The sequence below is a fragment of the Carassius carassius genome, chromosome 47 (genome assembly GCF_963082965.1).
Source record: "Carassius carassius chromosome 47, fCarCar2.1, whole genome shotgun sequence".
Taxonomy (NCBI): Eukaryota; Metazoa; Chordata; class Actinopteri; order Cypriniformes; family Cyprinidae; genus Carassius; species Carassius carassius.
In genome coordinates, this window is record NC_081801.1 from 16,053,792 (window position 1) to 16,074,071 (window position 20,280).

Sequence of the window (20,280 nt, forward strand, 5' to 3'; positions counted from 1 at the left end):
TTCCACAAGCAGAAAGTAAAATAATAAAATGAATATACATTTAACAACATAAAATGTGACAATACTGATAACAAAATAACTAAGAAGAAACAAAACGATTAAAATGAAAAACCATCAAATGTAAGCTTTCACACAGGGAATTCTGACAATGTAATTTTTTTTTTTTATTGACTTCCAAAAACTATATTTTACTTTAAAATGACATGAAAGATTCCATTAAGTTTATTATTACTTATTACATCTAACAGTTATATAATGGAAGTTTAAAATTAGCATTTAACAGTCTTCTACTGTTAAAATCTTACAATGCCGATTTAATATTAGGATTTTGAAGGGAAATTATTTGACTACAGAGATGCTTATCTTTTTTTCAGAATTTTAAAATAACTTTAATGAGAAAAGTATGTTCTCGTCTCTCTAAATCAATAAGTCATCAAGTTCACTCAGATAAAACATGGCCTGATCATACCAAGAATATTGCACGCAATTGCATCAGTCATCCTAAGTATGAATACAATTAATATAATGAACATATGAATAAAAAACATGGCACAGGCGAAATAATGTAATAGATACTATGAGATCTTGTCTTGGTCTTGTCATACATGCAGTTTTTATTTGTAACAGCGCAAGACCATTAATTAACTTAATGGTGGGAAAATTACAAGAAGTGGAGACCAGTAATAGGACAGAATCAGATTAACATTTTAAACATTCACATAGGCTACATTTAATATTTAACTCTAAATGAATGTAGTGATTTTAAGAACTCTGTAAGGCATCAGGCTGAACGACCTCACACTGGTGAACGGTGAAGGTTCAGTATGTGCTCCAAATGACAGAACACTGTGATCCAGTCCCACAATTTATTTAAATATTTGTTTTGAAAATCTGTGGACTATCACTTATTTGTGATGTATATGAATAGAAGTCTTGAGGCCGTTTAAAGAGATAAAACAAAGTCCATACGGTTCAGGACAACACAAAGTCTATACAGTTCTTGACAACACAAAGTCCATTAGGTTCAGGACAACACAAAGTCTGTAAAGTTCAGCTGCACGTAATTGTGGTAACCAATATAATCACGCTGCGTAATCACTGTAGGCTCAGTCTGTCTCCACTGTCACCTATAGATGGCAACATTGAGCACAAAATATAGATTGAAACTAGTAACGTTAGTACTTTTTTTTTTCAATAAATTGTGAGCAAAAGGATGAGTTGCTAATGAGCAGTTTATTTTTTTCTCTGGTATGACCACTGATCTATAATATATATCAGTGTGTATGACACAAGTTACCATTGTTACAACCAACCAGCTGTGAGAGACATTCTTAATCGAATGCTGAAGTCTGATCTTGTGGATCGGCGCTCGGCTATACATGTCGAACGGGGATTGTACGTCATTGACATCGGCGCTTGAGTGACACAAACAAGGTAAATGTTTAGTAGTTTCACTTTAACCCAAGTACAGTCAATGTACGACAAGTTAACATTATAAACATGTTTTGGAACAGTTCCTTTTGATGCCATTAAGCCACGGCTTCCAAGTTTACGAAAATTACAGCTGGTTAGCTTGCAGCCCTTCAGCTATTCTGCTAACCAGCTCCATTATTATTTTTGTGAATTTGTCACAATAGTTCCTCATTGCTGACAGCTTGAAGCAGATCAGGAAGAGTGCTGTCGGCGCTTTTTTACGCCATTTGTCGCAGTCAAATATATAACGTTAGTTCATATCTTTTGCAGGTTAATTGGCTAAGCTATAATGACCCACTTCTTAAGTTTGCTGATGTCATTAGTTAGCTTTGGTAAACCTTTAATCAAAGCTGCTACTTTTATTAGCTAAATATAGTACACACAAATGTAAATATTGGGGAAGAAATACGTTTTTGTTGTTTTAACTTTAAAGGCAAATTTAAAAAAAATAAGAGCTATAAATACTTTATAAATATTTAATTGTAATTTGATTTATTTTGTTTTTGTTTATTATTATTTTTATTCAAAAATTTTGCTCTGGCTGTATTTGTAAATCTTTAAAACCAATGATAAAAAAAGATAAACATTTAATCGTTTATATTACAGTTGGAACTCTAAAGTTCGTTCATAGTGATGATCTGATCATTTCTGCTGTTCATATTAAATTCTTATTATTACATTTAGAGTTTATCTGCTTTATGTTATTTGTAATCCAGAATCATAATATATGCCATTAAAAAGCCATGGTGTAAATAATAGCTAGGCTACTATTTAATCTAGAAGTGCATGGTAAACATTAATAGTTGTGCTCAGGTCTAAGGACTTTCCCATGTCCTCCACATTCTGGAGGATAAATGGACAACACAGGCTATTGCAGTGAGAGCTTCAACAGCCAGCAGAGTGGAACTAGCGATGAGGACATGGTGGAGATCACAGGAGCAACACTGGACTTCTCCAGCACTGATGACGTGCCTCCTCTGGACCGGGACTATGGCTCAGGTGAGTGCCAGATCTGCATTTAAAGTGAGATGAGACAAAGGCAGTGGAAAATCGCCCCAGTGTTGACTGTGACAATTATGACATGGAGAGGTGACAATATAAGTCATATTATTTTCCCAGAGTAGCTGCCACCCAGTCCTTATTCAATTGTGTTCTTTTCCATATTTTTATTGTCATTCACAAGATTCTCGTAGTTTTTTTCCTTTCTCTCATCATATGATATCAGTTTGGGGGCAAATGTGTAATGTATAGGTCTCAGGTGTTTGTGTGTCCTTGAGAAAATAGTGGTGAGAATTCGCTGAGGTCACAACTTTGGTATTTGCCACCCCCCCAACAGAAATCCTTTTATCAGTGAGATCAAAGTGTCCCCTCTTGTTGTTTCTTTTGTAGCTAGTTTCATATTTTGAGTGGTTTCAGGTTTTCACATCCATCTGTTTCCCTTGAACTTCCTCAGTGTTTGATATCAGTTGCTTTGTTGGGTGTTTGCTGTGTGATTTGGTACTTCCACAGAGAATATGGGTAAATTTTTCTTAAATACAAACATTTTTTGATCATTTTTTCATAAACAACTTTTGCGTTGTATACTTAGAATCATTATGAATACCATATGGCGCAGTAAATAATATATAATTAAGCTGGGTAATCATTAAGCATAGCTGGGTTTTTTTTTTTGGTGTTTTTGTAGTGTAATGTATTTCCTGTTCTTGGGACTAATAAAGTCTTTTTATGAAGAACTGTGAACACTGGAACAGGAATGTGCACTACCAAAAATGTGACATGACAACCTTTATCCCCTTTCCACTAAAAGCCCACAAAAAGTGTATATGAAGCATTGAAATTTAATATATAATGCTTCTTATTTAATATTTAATGTTGTTATATATTTAATAGTAATAAAAATAGTTAATTTAAATAAATAATAACTCTAAATAAAGTGACTGCAGCAACTGTTGAAAAGTCTCTATGAATTTTTTTTTAAAAGTGCCCCTATTATGCTTTTTCGAATATTTCCTTTCATGCAGTGTTTAATGTCGCTGTATGTGAATGTAAACAATCTGCACTGTCTAAACGAGCCATCAGTAATTTGAATCCCACTTCTGTGTCAGCTACACTTTCCTGGGTTTGCACAATGCCCACCTATGCTCTACGTTAACCAGCTGCAACTTACGGAAAAATACAGGACTATGGCATAGGTTTAACGTTTCCCATACACGGCTGTATGTGGTAGACCAATCACAACAAACTAGGCCATCTGACCAATCAGAGCAGAGTAGGCTCACCGAAAGGAGGGGTTTAGAGAGACTGAATCTTAGAACTGCTTCGGATGAATCATTTGAGAATTGTTGGAAAATTAGTTGATATTTAATGGCATATTTTGAGAAAACAAACGCGTTTTTTTGACCTTGCATGCATGAAAACCTATTGTAGGAGACACCCAACACAATATTAGGAACCTAAAAATGGCATGGTAGGGGCACTTTAAATAAAAAAATACATTTATTCTATAATTGATCAGTAAAGACATTTATCATTTCAAATAAATGCTGTTCTTTTGAACTTTCTATTTATCATAAATGTATTAAAATAGAAAACAGTTATTGCACATAATGTAACATAATGTTACAAAATATTAACTTCTAAATATTATTACATAATCCGTTCCAGTGGACACTCACCATAATGAAAACTCCAGTGTTCATTTTGATCATGGGTTGTCTTTAAAAACGAAGACAAAGATGTTCCCACTACAGGACTGTTGCTCCAAAACGTCTGACACTGCCAGAATTTCGTCAAAGGTAAAATTTGATCGCAACGGTCATTAATTAGCTGTCAGTGAAAACATGTCAAACTAATGACCAAAGACTTCAGATTTTATTCTAGGATCAGAGGAACCTTTTACGATTTTCAAAATTTGTCTTTTTGAAAATCATGGCCAAAATCATGCAGTGTGCACCCGCCTTAAGAGTCTTCTTTATAAAAAAAGACTGACTTCAGTCTTCTGAATTTTGATTGTTACATTTTTTTTTTTTTGATGATGATGATGATGATGTTATCTCACCCTTTGACTTCTGACATTAGTGGTTCCAAGTTCAAGAAAAGCAAGTTTAAAGGGAAACTCCACACCTGTTCTGCGTACATAAATTATTCTTGTCGCTTCATAACGTTACGGTTGAACCACTGATGGCAGATGGACTATTCTGACAATGTCTTTCATACTTTTCTGGACCTTGAGAGTCTAATTTACTTGGCAGTCAATGTGACAGCCACAGGCCTCACGGTTTTCATCCAAAATATCTTAAATTGTGTTCCGAAGACGAACAAAGCTTTTACAGGTTTGGAACAACATGGGGGTAAGTGATTAATGGCGAAATGTTCATTTTGGTATGGAGTAACCCTTTAAAGGACTAGGTCAAATTTCTGGCCTTCTGGCCTTTTTGGTTGAAAAGGTACCAGATTGGTTGAAACATCCTGTCGGTGGAAAAAGGGCTCTTGTGATCATTTTGGTATACCACCTGAGGCCTTTAACTGCATCGGGTATAAATAACATCTGGCTATTTGTTTTGTACTTTTGACCTGCATCTGTGCAGGGGGTTCATATGGAGCTGAAGATGGGCCGAATGGGGTTCCTAAACTGATGGATCTGCTAGATGAGCCAGTGCCTGGGGTCGGCACATATGAAGACTTCAACACCATCGACTGGGTCCGAGAGAAATCTAAGGACCGGGATCGCCACCGAGAGGTGACTGTACAATTGAAACATCTTCTATGCTCAGAAAGAAATTAATCATGCATGTGGTGCAGTTCACTCGTGTTTATTTGTGGTCTTCCATTTCTCTTCATGTTAGATTGCTACCAAGAGTAAAGAGTCAGCCTTGGCTCTGATGAAGAGTGTCAGTGATGCCTTCTCTGGCTGGCTTCTCATGCTGCTCGTTGGACTGATGTCAGGTTGGTTTGTTTCAAAGCATAAGTATCATTAAGAATGATTATAGAGCAAATTAAAAATAGCTTTTGAATTTCCTATTAAATACCATCTAGATTGTATAGCATGTGCTGTTCTGTTTGATTTCAGGTGCTCTGGCTGGTGGCATCGACATCTCTGCCCACTGGATGACAGATCTGAAGGAGGGAGTGTGTCTGAACGGCTTCTGGTTTAATCATGAGCACTGCTGCTGGAACTCTAATGAGACGACCTTCCAGGAGAGAGACAAATGCCCTAACTGGAAAAGCTGGGCAGAGCTCATTGTTGGTACTAATGACGGTGTTTTTGCCTACATCATGAATTACCTGATGTATGTGTGCTGGGCACTGCTTTTCTCCTTCCTGGCTGTGTCTTTAGTCAGGGCCTTTGCCCCGTATGCCTGTGGCTCTGGAATACCTGAGGTAAGCAATAGAATATTTAATATAATGTTTTAACACACAGGTTGTTAAATTGCTATATAACAAATTATAGGCAACTGTTAAAATGTCCTAATTCTTGTTTGTCACTCTAGATCAAGACTATCTTGAGTGGGTTTATTATCAGGGGCTACCTGGGTAAATGGACTCTTATAATAAAAACCATCACCCTTGTGTTGGCTGTGTCATCTGGACTCAGTCTGGGCAAAGAAGGGCCTCTGGTACATGTGGCCTGTTGCTGTGCCAACATCCTATGCCACCTGTTCACCAAGTACCGCAGGAATGAGGCAAAGAGACGAGAGGTATGATGCCTTTTTTTTGTTACTCACAGTAAATCCACCTTATAATGTTAATGCATTTTTGTGCACAATATAATTAGCATATTAGAATAATAAAGTATCAGGAGCCACTAAGGTTAAAGTAAAGGCTGCTGAGAATTCAGCTTTGCTGTCACAGGAATAAAATGACCAAACATTTGATCAGTGTTTTTAAGGATCAAGAAACTAACTTCCACTCCCATCTCTCTCTCTCTCTCTCTCTCTCTCTCTCTCTCTCTCTCTCTCTCTCTCTCTCTCTCTCTTAAACTACAGTGACATTTGTTGTTACATTTTTGTGGCTTTCCTCTAAGGACATTCTGGTTGCCTGTTTTTGTGGTTTAATGTTTAAAACCTACTCATTGTGAGAATGTTTTTTATTGACATCATGAAGACGAGACCAAACATAAGATGATCGCATTTTATTTTTCACATTTGAGGCCTTTGTTGATCCATGATTTTGTGTGATAAGCTTGGCTTACTCTTTCAGTTCTGTCTTTCTTCTTGTTGTATGTTGATTAGGTATTGTCTGCCGCAGCAGCTGTTGGTGTGTCAGTAGCTTTTGGAGCACCGATTGGTGGAGTTCTGTTCAGTCTGGAAGAGGCAAGAATACTCTTAACATATACTCTCACCATTATCTTCTAGTGTAATTTCAATAACTAGAATCACTCTCACTTTATCCTGTAGGTGAGTTATTATTTCCCCCTGAAGACGCTGTGGCGCTCTTTCTTTGCTGCGTTGGTGGCGGCTTTCACCCTTCGGTCCATCAACCCGTTTGGTAACAGCAGGCTGGTGCTCTTCTACGTGGAGTTCCACTCCCCTTGGCACTTGCTGGAGCTCATACCCTTTGTCATGTTGGGTATTTTTGGGGGAATCTGGGGAGCTTTCTTTATTCGTGCAAATATTGCATGGTGTCGCCGACGTAAGACTACGCGGCTGGGTCACTACCCTGTTTTGGAGGTGCTGGTTGTTACAGCTGTCACGGCTCTGCTAGCGTTCCCCAACAGCTACACGCGTATGAGCACCAGCGAGCTGATCTCAGAGCTTTTCAACGATTGCGGCCTACTGGATTCCTCACAGCTGTGTAACTATGCCAATGTGAGCGTCACCAAGAGCAGCAGTAATGCTCTGCCTGATAGACCAGCAGGACAAGATGTGTACACCGCCATGTGGCAGCTCTCACTGGCCCTGGTCTTTAAGATGCTCATCACAGTGGTGACCTTCGGCATGAAGGTACAGGGTCAAATCCATCCATCAATCCAATCTTCCTTTCTTCTATCTCTTCATCTTTCCTTCTTTTCTTTTTTCCATCCATCCATTCAACTTTCCCTTCATCTATCCATACTTCCGTCCTCCTTGCCAACCCTCTATTGTTTCTTTCTTCCTTCCTTCTATCCACTCATCCCTCCCTCTATAAATCAACCTTTCCACCCTTTCTTCCATCCATCCATCATCTTTCTTTCTTCCATTCCTATATCCATCACTGCTTTCTTTTTATCCATTTTATCTTTCTTCCATCCATTCATCCTTTCTTCCATTTGTCCATCCATCCATTTATTTTTTCTTCCATAATCCATCCTTCCCTTTTCCATCCATTCTAGAATTTTTCTTTCATTCGTCTTTAAACTCAACTCACTGTTAGTGTCAAGAAAAATTTCTGCCTTTCACGCATTCTACCATTTCTTTCTTTCTTTGTCTTTTTTTCCATTCTTTCCTTCCATCAATTCTACTTTCCCTTCTTTCTTCATCCTTCTCGTCTTCCATCATTTTATCCATTTATTATTTTTTTCTATTATGTGTTCTTTTATTCCATCATCCTTTCTTTGTTATTTGTATCCATAAATGCATTCATCCATCCATTTCTTTATTTCTGTTGTTCTTTTTTTCCATTATACCTTCCTTTCATCATGCATCCTTCCTTCACTTGGGATCCATCCATTTCTTTCTTTTCCATTATTTCTTCCTTTCATCATCAGTCCATCCATCCTTACATTCATTCGTTCATTCATTCATTCATATCTTCCTTTCTTCCATCTATCCATACATTCTATCTGATTTTCTTCTTCCTTATAAAGTGTCAACACACTTTTTATTTGAAAGACTGTAGTGTTTACATAGGTTTCCTGTGTGTTCCTCCAGGTGCCCTCTGGGCTCTTCATCCCCAGTATGGCTGTGGGAGCGATTGCAGGTAGGTTGCTTGGTGTGGGTATGGAGCAGCTGGCATATTACCACCATGACTGGGTAATCTTCAGAGGCTGGTGCTCACCTGGAGCAGACTGCATCACCCCTGGCCTCTATGCTATGGTGGGCGCTGCCGCCTGTCTGGGTAAGAGTTTATTCAAACTGTCTTCTGTTAAAAATGTGCCGTTAGTGGCTTGTCCAGGTACTTTTATCCAAGCCTTTCTCTCTTTCATAGGCGGTGTAACTCGTATGACAATCTCTCTGGTGGTCATTATGTTTGAGCTAACGGGCGGCCTGGAATACATTGTGCCTCTCATGGCTGCCACCATGACTAGTAAATGGGTAGCAGATGCTTTGGGTCGAGAAGGTATTTATGAGGCTCATATCCGTCTCAATGGTTACCCCTTCCTGGAGCCTAAGGAGGAGTTCAGCCACAAGACGTTGGCTATGGACGTGATGCGACCCCGCCGTAGTGACCCCCCGCTCTCCGTGATCACCCAGGATGGGATGAGCGTGGAGGACGTCGAGTCACTCATTGCTGAAACGTCATACACCGGTTTCCCTGTGGTGGTCTCACATGAGTCTCAGAGACTTGTGGGCTTTGTGCAGCGCAGGGATCTGGTCATCTCTATTGGTAAGAGAGTACAACTCTATAGGACTGTTTTATGTCTTGGACTGTGATTGTTGATGATGAGCGTTGTGTTCACCTAAAGAAGTAGCTCAGCCAAATATAAAAATTCTGACCTCATGGCATTTAAAATATGGAAGACTTTGTCTTCTGTGAAGCACAGTTTTTATGTATATACAGAAAAAATCAATGGAGTTCAAAGGTAATTTGTATTGTATGAACAAAACAGTAGAAAAATTCTTTAGATTTTCTTCAGAGGTTTAACAGTAGAAAGTAATGGTTTGGACAGAAATTAGTCAGTGACCATTTTCAATTTTAAGTGAACTCTCCCTGTAATTAGGGATCATGTGAATTAGACTATAGGTCAGTCATGAGAAGGTTTATAATTCTCCATTTCCCTCTGGCAGAAAATGCTCGTCAGCGTCAGGAAGGTGTGGTTAGTGCCTCCCGAATCTTCTTCACTGAATACACACCTCCACAGCCACCCAGCAGTCCTCCTCCGTTGAAGCTTCGTGGTATCATGGATCTCAGCCCATTTACTGTTACCGACCACACTGCCATGGACATCGTGGTGGACATCTTTCGCAAGCTGGGCCTGCGCCAGTGTCTCATCACTCACAATGGGTAAAGCCTTGTTTATTCTTTGCTTAGCCTGTCAGTTTGAACTAATATTATAGTGTACATCATTTACATATGTCAGAATTATTTCACAAATCGCATATATTTGGTTAAGCTCAATATAATTGATCTCATTCCTCTTTTCCCCCACAGGCGTTTACTAGGCATCATCACCAAAAAGGATATTCTTAAACATATGGCTCAGATGGCTAACCGAGACCCTGACTCTATTCTCTTCAACTAAAGTGCAAAACTGGATGTTATGAAACACCAACCAGTTTGAAACCACCCATTGGGCGGAAATCAGCAGTCTGGCCTAATTATTTGCACTACAGAACTATCAGTACTGGGTTAGCATCTATTCACACTGTGAATCCATTTGTAGAGCCTCATTGGTGCAGGCGCTACAACTGCAGGATGGAGGACCTTCAGCAGCGCTTTATGCACTCCAGCAGCTAGCTTAAAATTTGGGAATGAGTGCAACCAAGTGTTGGTGTTTGCAAGTAATCGATCTATCATAACATATCAATGCATCAAAACATATCACACTACTTACCACACAAGCAAAACAGTTGCAATCGTAACATTTTGTAGGCATAAATCTAAATATTGACATTCACCTACACATTGGATTGTATTACTCAAACCCAAACATCTCTGGTGAAAAGACCACATATTACCCTAGAGCTCTCCTGACTTCCACTACGGAATGGATGTTAATCAGGAGTTAAAACCATTATTTGTTGTTTACATGTTCATATGCATTTTTTTGTCTTTTTTTTATTTTTACTCTGTTTAAATGTGCGTTTGCAAGTATTCCAGCATCTGAAAGCTCTAGGGACGAATGTCAAGTCTGTACCATGTTCCCAGGCTTTGTAATCAGTCATAAGCAGCACTGTGTAGTGTCTGCCAAGAAATGATGCATTAAAATGACTTGTTCTGTATGTTTTTTCGTATTACATGCACATTTCAAATAGTAACTTTTAACTTTTTTTTAACTTTGAACTTTTTTCACTTTTAATTGCGCTATTAAGCGCAAGGTTGGGTGTTCAATTCCCCGGGAACACATGATAGGTAAAAATTGATAGCCTGAACACACTGTAAGTCGCTTTGGATAAAAGCGTCTGCTAAATGCATAAAATTAATTTAATTTAATTTTTTTAATTATTCAAAATTACACAATTTTTTTACACTACCATTCAAAAGATTGGGTTCAGTAACGGTTTATGTTTTTGAAATAAGTATCTTATGCTCACCAAGGGTGCATTTATTTGATTAAAAAAAAAAACAGTAAAACACCAATGTGAAATAAATTTTCATACATTTAATATGTTTTGAAATGTCATTTATTCCTGTGATTCCGAACTCCAGTCTTCAGTGTCACATGATCTTTCAGAAATCATGCTGATTTGGTGCTCAAGAACCATTTCTCTTTTTTAGGTTTCTAATGTTGAATATAAAGTTCAAAAGAACTGCATTTATTTGAACTGGAAATCTGTATAAATTGAAATTGTAAGATTATAAATATCTTTACTGTTAAATGCATCCTTACTGAATAAAAAGATTGATTTCTAAAAATAATAATAATAATATTGAACTTACTAACCCAAAACCTTTGATCGGTAGTACATGTGATTATCAAATGTTGTAATACCACTGTAAAAACCACACAGTGTGTAGCATTTCCTAACGCAAATTGGGTTGGAATAATTTTTTTGCCAGTATGTATGTGCAATCAATGCAAAATGGCATTACACTATACTGTTAGTAAAAGTCAGATAGTTCTGAATACCTTTTCTTATCACAATCTCTAACATTTCCTGAAGCTTGACTGAATGGTAACGTAATATTCATATCACATGCATGTCCAAATATAATCTGTGCATGGAATTTTTTATAGTCATCTGAATCGTCATCCCAGCTGTTTCCATTTTAATGTTTAAACCTGCATCTATCTGGCTCAACCTCTTAATAATTTGTGTTTCTCTGCTAGCATACCACTTCATTCTATGTTTATGAACTCTCAGTGGGACACAGAGTCAATGCTAAAATCTTTGTAAGCAGTGCTTGAAGCTCATCCAATGGCACATTAGCTTGGCTGGTTCTCAGTCCTTAGCTAACTTTTACAATATTTCCATTTTTTATCAAAATGTCACTTTATTGAAAACATCTTTGATCGTTGTGTACTTATTATTGTTGAGAAAATATATGATGGTTGTGCGCAATCACTTATTGGGTTCTTTGTATTTAATTTTTAAATTGTGTAAACTTGTTTATGTCGGCATTATCCATTAGTGTTCAAGGTGAATGTCACATTATTGTTGTAATTTATTCATAAGCACGACATGAAATATAATAACATGCTCTTCTGTGGGGTTTTTTTTTTTTTCAGAGTGGAGTGTGATGAATGTTGTTTTTCATGTTTCTCAAAGTTATGTTCAAGATGTCTGTCTGTCCTGGATATTTAAACTAGGAGCTTCAGGATAAATGTAACAGGAAAAAGCCCTTCTTTGGAAAACGTTAGTTTAACTTTGGATTGTTTTGGTCAGTTTGAGTCATGTGGAGTCTTGATCTTTATCTTACCCTGTTTATGGCTCTAGACTTTTTTTTTCTGATGTCAGTGAATGAAACAGGTTTGACTCAGAATGAAGTGCATGTGGCATAGCGCTTCCTTTAATTAACTAGAGTCTTCTTGGCCATGATTGGTCACACTGTCCCAGACAGTATTTTAAGGAAAGAATGACCAGTATAAACAGTATAACAATGAAAAAACATCTGCCATGGTTTGCGTGCACAAGTAGCAGCCTGCACAACGTTTCGTGCATTTGTTGAAGGTTAAAATCTTCATTTTAAAGTATTATTTAGGCTTTTTATGTGGTTAAATTGTGAGTCCCCATTTTCAGGTTTTCCTTCTTTCTAGGAAACTTTCCAAAGCCTTCACAGATATGCTCATGATCTTCCCATTCAGATGGGAGTCAATCACTCTACTGAATCTTTAATCTGAAAGGTCATATGGTGCTCAGACCACAATAACTAGATGGTTTTCTGAGTTGTTTGGTCTTTTGAACCCATTAGATGGTGGAGTATCTGTTCTTCTCGTGTGGGGCCTTCTGAAAGGAACATTTTCCTTTCCCTTAGAATAAGACCACATGCCCCAACTGGGTCCCTCAGAGGTCAAACAGGAAGGCCCCAAAGTAGCTGGAGGAGTCTTCTGCATACACAGCTGTGGGAGAAGACACGGAGATGAAGATCTCATCACCTGCACGAAGTTCGAATAGGCCTCCCTGGTAGATGGAGTGAAGGGCGTTCTCGCTATCTGGAGACCAGCATTTGGTGCCCACACCCTTCAGGAGCTGAATTGGGCGGGCGTAGGCGGTCTTCTTGTAGACGCATTGCACCACCTGGTGACTGACGGAGCCCGAGTGGTAATCGTTGATGGAGAGGGTGAGATAACGGAAGTAGATTTGGGCGTACAGGTAGTAGCGGCCTGCCCGAGGGATTCGCAGGCGTCCATTGGACACGGTCATGTTGTGCAGGTGGGAGCCAAAACTCTGGTTCCCCCAGGAACGAACGGGATGGCGGCAGGACTGGTGAAGGTCAGTCTGAGGGGTTAAGGATGTTGTACCTGGTATAACAACAAACCTCGATCACCTCAGTGTACAGCAGAACTGTTCAGCAGAACCATATCTTTTTAATGGGAAACTAAAAAAAACTAATGTCGGGAGATCTACTGAGATTTGACACAAAAAAAAAAATTTTATTGCTGTTTTCATGTGAGATATCACTTCAGTTAGAGTCAGCAACGTTTTGTTATGTTACTGAATGCCTAATAAAACGGTTTGTTAAGATTCTTTCCAGAAGGACGAGAAAGCGGTAGAAACGTACAGACTTTTTTTTGCTGAAATAAGTAAAGGCTTCTGTAATACACACACCCAAACATGCTGGCAAACTCACCCTGCAGTCCACTGTCTCTGAGGGTAAGATGAGCCGATGGCCGTCGGCTAGCAGTGGTGAGTAATTTTGTACGTGGAGGGATAGTGACTCTTTCTGTGAAACACAGTACAGAACAAAGAGTCAACAAAGAAAAAAAAAGTAATTTAAACATATAAATGTACTTGATTTGAAAAGAGACTAGTTGTGGGTTAGTTCAGGTAACAGCAGAAGGATTTTCTTCAACGGAAGAGGAAGAAACACTTAAATTCCTGTGTTTACCTTCAAAGGTGTGTTTGGAGATGATGGTTTCTGTGACCTAAAAGAGAGCAAAAAATACAGAAGGCAAAAAACGTTTATACATACATTTCGGCTAATTATAGGGTGCTACTGAAGTGCACACTCATGATTTGAAACACATCAACTAAGACATTTTCCACATTCAAGTCCATGTCAGAAAAACAATCCAAGCTCTTTTCTGGAACACCAGAGTGGAACATAAACAGTAAAGCCACAAATGAGAGAGAAAAGGCATTGTTACATAAGATTTATTTGGAGCACATTCTTAGTGCAGTAGGCCAAATCAAATTTGATTATATCCATCAGTCTGCCGATATTACAGTTGTCTTGGAAATACACACCTAGTGGTGTGGATGTAACATTATGCAAATTAAAAAATGTTCAGCATCTGTTGCCACTGTTGAAATGCGCTATTCACAGTCAGCCATGGCTAATTAATTAGAGGCCAGGAATCTTGAACATGATTATAAATAACCTAGTTTCCAGAGGAAGAAACAGATTAATGATGAATGTCTTTGTGTATTGAAGGATTCCAGTGCTTTGTTGTTTTCAATTGGTCTCCCACTGTTCATGTGCATATCCAAAGAGCTCCAGGTCCAAATGCCATAAACACACTAATTCCCATCACTAAAGTAAAGACCTGCGTGATGTGCCTCTATGTTTATTAAAAATACAGCAGGTCTAACCTTGGAGATGTAGGCTTTGAGTCCTTCGGCCAGTTTGATGCACGGCTCACCAAAGAGCTGGACCAGGTCATCAGGAACATCCTGCTCTTTCTCCAGAGCGTTCAGAAGACCAAGACACCTCACTTCCTCCACCACACCTAGTGTCCGAGCCTGTCAAAGACACATCCACCAGTTCACTTAAAAATGTGATGGAACGTCCCAAAATGCTCTCTTTTTCATGAATACACGACAGAACTTTCATAACTCAAAAATAATTTGATTTATAGTTGTATAATGTGTAGTTTTTGACCGAATTTTATCAAAATAAATTCCTGGTTTCGGTTCAATTGGTGGTTCAATAAATTGAGGGTTTTTAAGATATGCGATCTCTAAATACTGGAAATAAAACTGGGCTCATTGGGTGTAAGTGGTCATAAAAAAAGCAAACCTTCAGCCAGCCATGGTTAAAATTGCCCAGCCATAGGAAATGAATGGGAAAGAGCAGAACATTTTTTCAAAAATATGTGTTGAATAATGTATATCAGCCACTATGCTGAACGAACACACAAAATGAAGGAGTGAGACAGTTCACAGCAGGCAGCTGCATAAAATACTTTGGCCATTTATGGGCTTTATTGTCATAAATATTATCTGACAAAATGATTTTGACAGAGACCACAGGAATATATGATAAGAAAAAATATGAAGGGTAAAGATAGCTGAACTAAAGCTTCTGTGGTTGACATTTTGGCACATTATTATTGTTTTTAGGACCCCTTGTATATTTTGGCTACTGTACTCATCTGCAAAACACCCCCTACAATCCCATGGAGCTCCAGCTCCAGAGTATTTCAAAGTAATTCATATGTTAATTAAACCTGACAGCCTTTCTCTGATTTAATTCAAGTTTGTATTTATGCTGGTAGAGGACCCCAAATCTTTGTTCGTCTTTGAGGGGAGTTTCCTAAACCACTTTCAGCCTTCTGAAAACTCCATAACCAATAATCTTAAAAACCTTTATTTATTATTATTATTTAACTTTTTGAAGAGACACATTGTGTTTTTGGTGTTACTTTTAATGAATACAATAATATATACAGTACAGACCAAAAGTTTGGACACACCTTTTCATTCAAAGAGTATTCTTTATTTTCATGACTATGAAAATTGTAGAGTCCCACTGAAGGCATCAAGGGCTATTTGATCAAGAAGGAGAGTGATGGGGTGCTGCGCCAGATGACCTGGCCTCCACAGTCACCGGACCTGAACCCAATCGAGATGGTCTAGGGGTGAGCTGGACCGCAGACAGAAGGCAAAAGGGCCAACAAGTGCTAAGCATCTCTGGGAACTCCTTCAAGACTGTTGGAAGATCATTTCAGGTGACTACCTCTTGAAGCTCATCAAGAGAATGCCAAGAGTGTGCAAAGCAGTAATCAAAGCAAAAGGTGGCTACTTTGAAGAACCTAGAATATGACATCTTTTCAGTTGTTTCACACTTTTTTGTTATGTTTATAATTCCATATATAATTCCACATGTGTTAATTCATAGTTTTGATGCCTTAGAAAAAAAAGAAAACTCTTTGAATGAGAAGGTGTGTCCAAACTTTTGATCTGTACTATATATATATACAATATCATCAATAACACATAAAATCACTGACACTCCATTATGAAACTTGCCTCATGCAAGGCATTTTCTGTCAAGAATTTGACAACTTTCCCACACAATACACAAATAAGGTGTCAGAATACAAAAAGACACCATACAAAAGCTCTTAGCAGAGATTAGATAAAATCAATTCAAGCTTTTTGTAAAGAATTTAGCAGTTCTATGTGCATAATGTATGACCTGATTCTTGTCATCAGAACTGATTACAAAGACCCATGACCTAATTCTTCTGGCAGCTAAAAAAATGTCCACCATCCCAAGACTAGCCTACAGTCAAAGAAAAAGAAGTGCAGATACAATGAAAACTCGTAAACCTGATACCAAGATGAAATCATGTCATCGTGCAGGGTTAGAAAAAAAAAAGTTTTAATGCCATTTCCATACAATCTCAATATCTAAGAGCTCCAGATCTGCAGGATGTTGAACATTAGGCTACACGTGAAAAGGTTTAACAAATATAAAGTTTAAAGAAATGCATAAACTGTTCCATAAATCACTCTTAATAATAATGGCAATAATATTAGTTAATGCTACCTTTTGCTGAATGCAGTTTTACCTGTGCCACTGACATGTTCAAGTATATGAAGAGCCCTGTGGTCGAGGCTACTTGAAGGACAATCACGATGACCACAACCGTTGTCACCCACAACCTGGATGGCACTTCGAGACGATTTTTGGGCTGAACCATGATGAATGAGCTCGATTCGGTACTAACAGACTGTAAATATTCGGAGTTGCCTTCGGATGCGGCGGCGCTCGTGTCGAGTGACTCCTGCACGCGCTGAGGAGGGGCTGCGGAGTCCGTGTCCATCTCTGAGACTCACTAAAGGAGCTTGACTTCTTCACCTACCACCACACACAAGAAGTACGAAGTGATAAATAGATTTGAATGACAAGGATATCATCTTAATGGCAAATTGAGGTTCCAGTGGGCCTAAGTCCTTCGAGTTTAAGCGACAGCTGACGGAGTCTGAAGACAGACTGGCGTGAGTAGGCTATCATCATCCGCTCTCCATCCTGCCCTCTCGGTTTTCCTTTAGACACCGCCTCATGCCTCCCCTGTTAGGCTACACATCACATGTGCAGTACAGTTTTCACCTACGCGCTGTTTAGAGGCTGTAATCAAATAATAAAATAATAAAAAATTATCATTCATAAAATAGCCTAATACACATCAGGATCGAGGGGTCTACCTAAAAAGAAAATTCTCATTATTTAGTCACCCTGCACTTGTTCCAAACCTTTATAAGTTTATTTATTTTCCTATTATAGACAAAAGGAGATATTTTGAAGAAAGTTGGTAACCAAATAGAGATGAGAGAAGAGAGATCGATGGAAGTCGATGGCAACTGTCAAGTGTTTATCACCATTCTTCAAAATATCTTCCTTCGCGCTCAGCAGAAGAAACTCATAGGTTTGCATCTTGAGAGTGACTAAATGATGACAGAATTTACATTTTCGGGTAAACTGTCCCTTAAGTAAGCAGTTTTAGTTAAGGTATAGCCCAGGAGCTATGGTGTAACAAGTAGGATGTACAAATTTAATGGTGTAAATATGTAAAATAGCCTATCACATATTTTATTAATAGACACATACTGATTAGGTATAAGATAATTAATTGATATTCATGAAATGAATGATGTTTCTTATATATATATATATATATATATATATATATATATATATACATACACTCATCTAAAGGATTATTAGGAACACCATACTAATCCTGTGTTTGACCCCCTTTCACCTTCAGAACTGCCTTAATTCTACGTGGCATTGATTCAACAAGGTGCTGAAAGCATTCTTTAGAAATGTTGGCCCATATTGATAGGATAGCATCTTGCAGTTGATGGAGATTTGTGGGATGCACATCCAGGGCATGAAGCTGTTGTTCCACCACATCCCAAAGATGCTCTATTGGGTTGAGATCTGGTGACTGTGGGGGCCATTTTAGTACAGTGAACTCATTGTCATGTTCAAGAAACCAATTTGAAATGATTCGATCTTTGTGACATGGTGCATTATCCTGCTGGAAGTAGCCATCAGAGGATGGGTACATGGTGGTCATAAAGGGATGGACATGGTCAGAAACAATGCTCAGGTAGGCCGTGGCATTTAAACGATGCCCAATTGGCACTAAGGGGCCTAAAGTGTGCCAAGAAAACATCCCCCACACCATTACACCACCACCACCAGCCTGCACAGTGGTAACAAGGCATGATGGATCCATGTTCTCATTCGGTTTACGCCAAACTCTGACTCTACCATCTGAATGTCTAAACAGAAATCGAGACTCATCAGACCAGGCAACATTTTTCCAGTCTTCAACTGTCCAATTTTGGTGAGCTCGTGCAAATTGTAGCCTCTTTTTCCCATTTGTAGTGGAGATGAGTGGTACCCGGTGGGGTCTTCTGCTGTTGTAGCCCATCCGCCTCAAGGTTGTGCGTGTTGTGGCTTCACAAATGCTTTACTGCATACCTCGGTTGTAACGAGTGGTTATTTCAGTCAAAGTTGCTCTTCTATCAGCTTGAATCAGTCGTCCCATTCTCCTCTGACCTCTAGCATCAACAAGGCATTTTCGCCCACAGGACTGCCACATACTGGATGTTTTTCCCTTTTCACTCCATTCTTTGTAAACCCTAGAAATGGGCGTGCGTGAAAATCCCAGTAACTGAGCAGATTGTGAAATACTCAGACCGGCTCGTCTGGCACCAACAACCATGCCACGCTCAAAATTGCTTAAATCACCTTTCTTTCACATCAGTTCAGGAGATTGTCTTGACCAGGACCACATCCCTAAATGCATCGAAGCAACTGCCATGTGATTGGTTGATCAGATAATTGCATTAATGAGAAATTAAACAGGTGTTCCTAATAATCCTTTAGGTGAGAGTATATATATATATATATATATATATATATATATATATATATATATAGCCTATAAACTAATTATTAGGCCTATGTGTAAGCTACAACAAGGTTTGTTTTTTTATCTATTTGCTTATGCATGCAGGTATTTTCATTCTTGTGTGTTTTGCTATATTCTGTATATGGCAGATGAAAGTAACAGCTGTTATAGTAAAAGAGAGTATACACTGCTCAAATCTGTATTTTTAATAAAAAAAATACTTTTAAAGTATGTTTAGTCTGTGTTTTGTCATTTTTAAGACTTAGGCTAGAACACGTTTAAACTTCTAGGAAATAAGTGCAAAATTTGTTCAGATGTGTCATTTTTAACTTAAATAGGAAACAATTCCTCAATGTAGTCCTTGCTAACAGGAAAGCATAAAGACTGGTATTTATACTTTCACCAACTGTTTGTTTACCAGTTGTTTCCTGCCTCAGTAACATTAAGCTTATGGTCCTAACATCACTCTTTAAAGAAGATGTTTCTAAATCAGAGCTACAAACAACAGAACTAAAGGGAAAATTCATGATTGTGTTTATTCGATTTCCTGTTCAAGTAGGATGATGGTAGGTCTCTGTAATTTAGATGACGAAGATGGGAGACAGATGTTTTGATTACTGGAGAGCTGTTGGTTACAGCGGCCCCCTGATTCCCCACACCCACATACAAAATTCACAGGATTGGCCGAGAACAGCTGGAGAAGGAAAGTCACGATAACGGCTCATTTGCAAAATATAGTCGAAAATATCCATTTAATTTCCTCAGTGCAATGGTTGACTAAAGCCCAAGCATGTTTTCAGTTTGGTTTCACTCAGGGTATGCATATAACATAAGGTGCAGATATTTGATCATATAGTGAACATATTTTAACATGACAAATTCTTCATAGAAAATATTTTTCCCCTCTCATTTTTAATAATCAGTCTTTACTTTTCTCTAGTGCTCTAGTGTTTAAAGTATTTATAAATGTGCCCCAAGCACAGTATAACCCCTCCATTAGGAAAGATATGTCTGCAGCTATCTTAAGCTTTTCCTCAGGACAGTTGTGGGAATTCTGTTCACTAGCTTACAGAGCAGCTGGCATCAAAATTAGATTGAGTTTACTGGACTAGAGCAAATATGAATAGTTGTAGTGGAAAAACAATCATACACTCTTACATTATTACCTCTAAATATGATACCGAATATATATA

General features: G+C 38.3%; 2 protein-coding genes across 3 annotated transcripts; one reads left to right on the forward strand and one right to left on the reverse strand.

Annotated features, from left to right (window-relative positions):
- Positions 1-1,311: 1,311 nt before the first annotated feature.
- On the forward strand, positions 1,312-10,553 carry LOC132130024 (H(+)/Cl(-) exchange transporter 5-like). 2 transcript variants are annotated; one of them, XM_059541603.1, is made up of 12 exons: positions 1,312-1,434; positions 2,287-2,472; positions 5,061-5,212; positions 5,319-5,418; positions 5,543-5,853; positions 5,964-6,170; positions 6,705-6,785; positions 6,870-7,415; positions 8,322-8,508; positions 8,599-8,997; positions 9,399-9,615; positions 9,763-10,553. In XM_059541603.1, exons 2-12 carry the CDS (start codon positions 2,328-2,330, stop codon positions 9,851-9,853), a joined length of 2,436 nt encoding a protein of 811 aa, XP_059397586.1. In that variant the 5' UTR covers positions 1,312-1,434; positions 2,287-2,327; the 3' UTR covers positions 9,854-10,553. The 2 variants fall into 2 exon arrangements, with proteins under 2 accessions (XP_059397586.1, XP_059397587.1); XM_059541604.1 differs by lacking the exon at positions 1,312-1,434 and adding an exon at positions 1,634-1,722.
- A 1,704-nt stretch (positions 10,554-12,257) lies between these two features.
- Positions 12,258-17,315, reverse strand: tnfsf10l3 (tumor necrosis factor (ligand) superfamily, member 10 like 3). The gene is made up of 5 exons (XM_059542131.1): positions 16,730-17,315; positions 14,526-14,675; positions 13,822-13,858; positions 13,564-13,656; positions 12,258-13,234 (listed from the first exon to the last, which is right to left on the reverse strand). Exons 1-5 carry the CDS (start codon positions 16,982-16,984, stop codon positions 12,777-12,779), a joined length of 993 nt encoding a protein of 330 aa, XP_059398114.1. The 5' UTR covers positions 16,985-17,315; the 3' UTR covers positions 12,258-12,776.
- Positions 17,316-20,280: the final 2,965 nt, after the last annotated feature.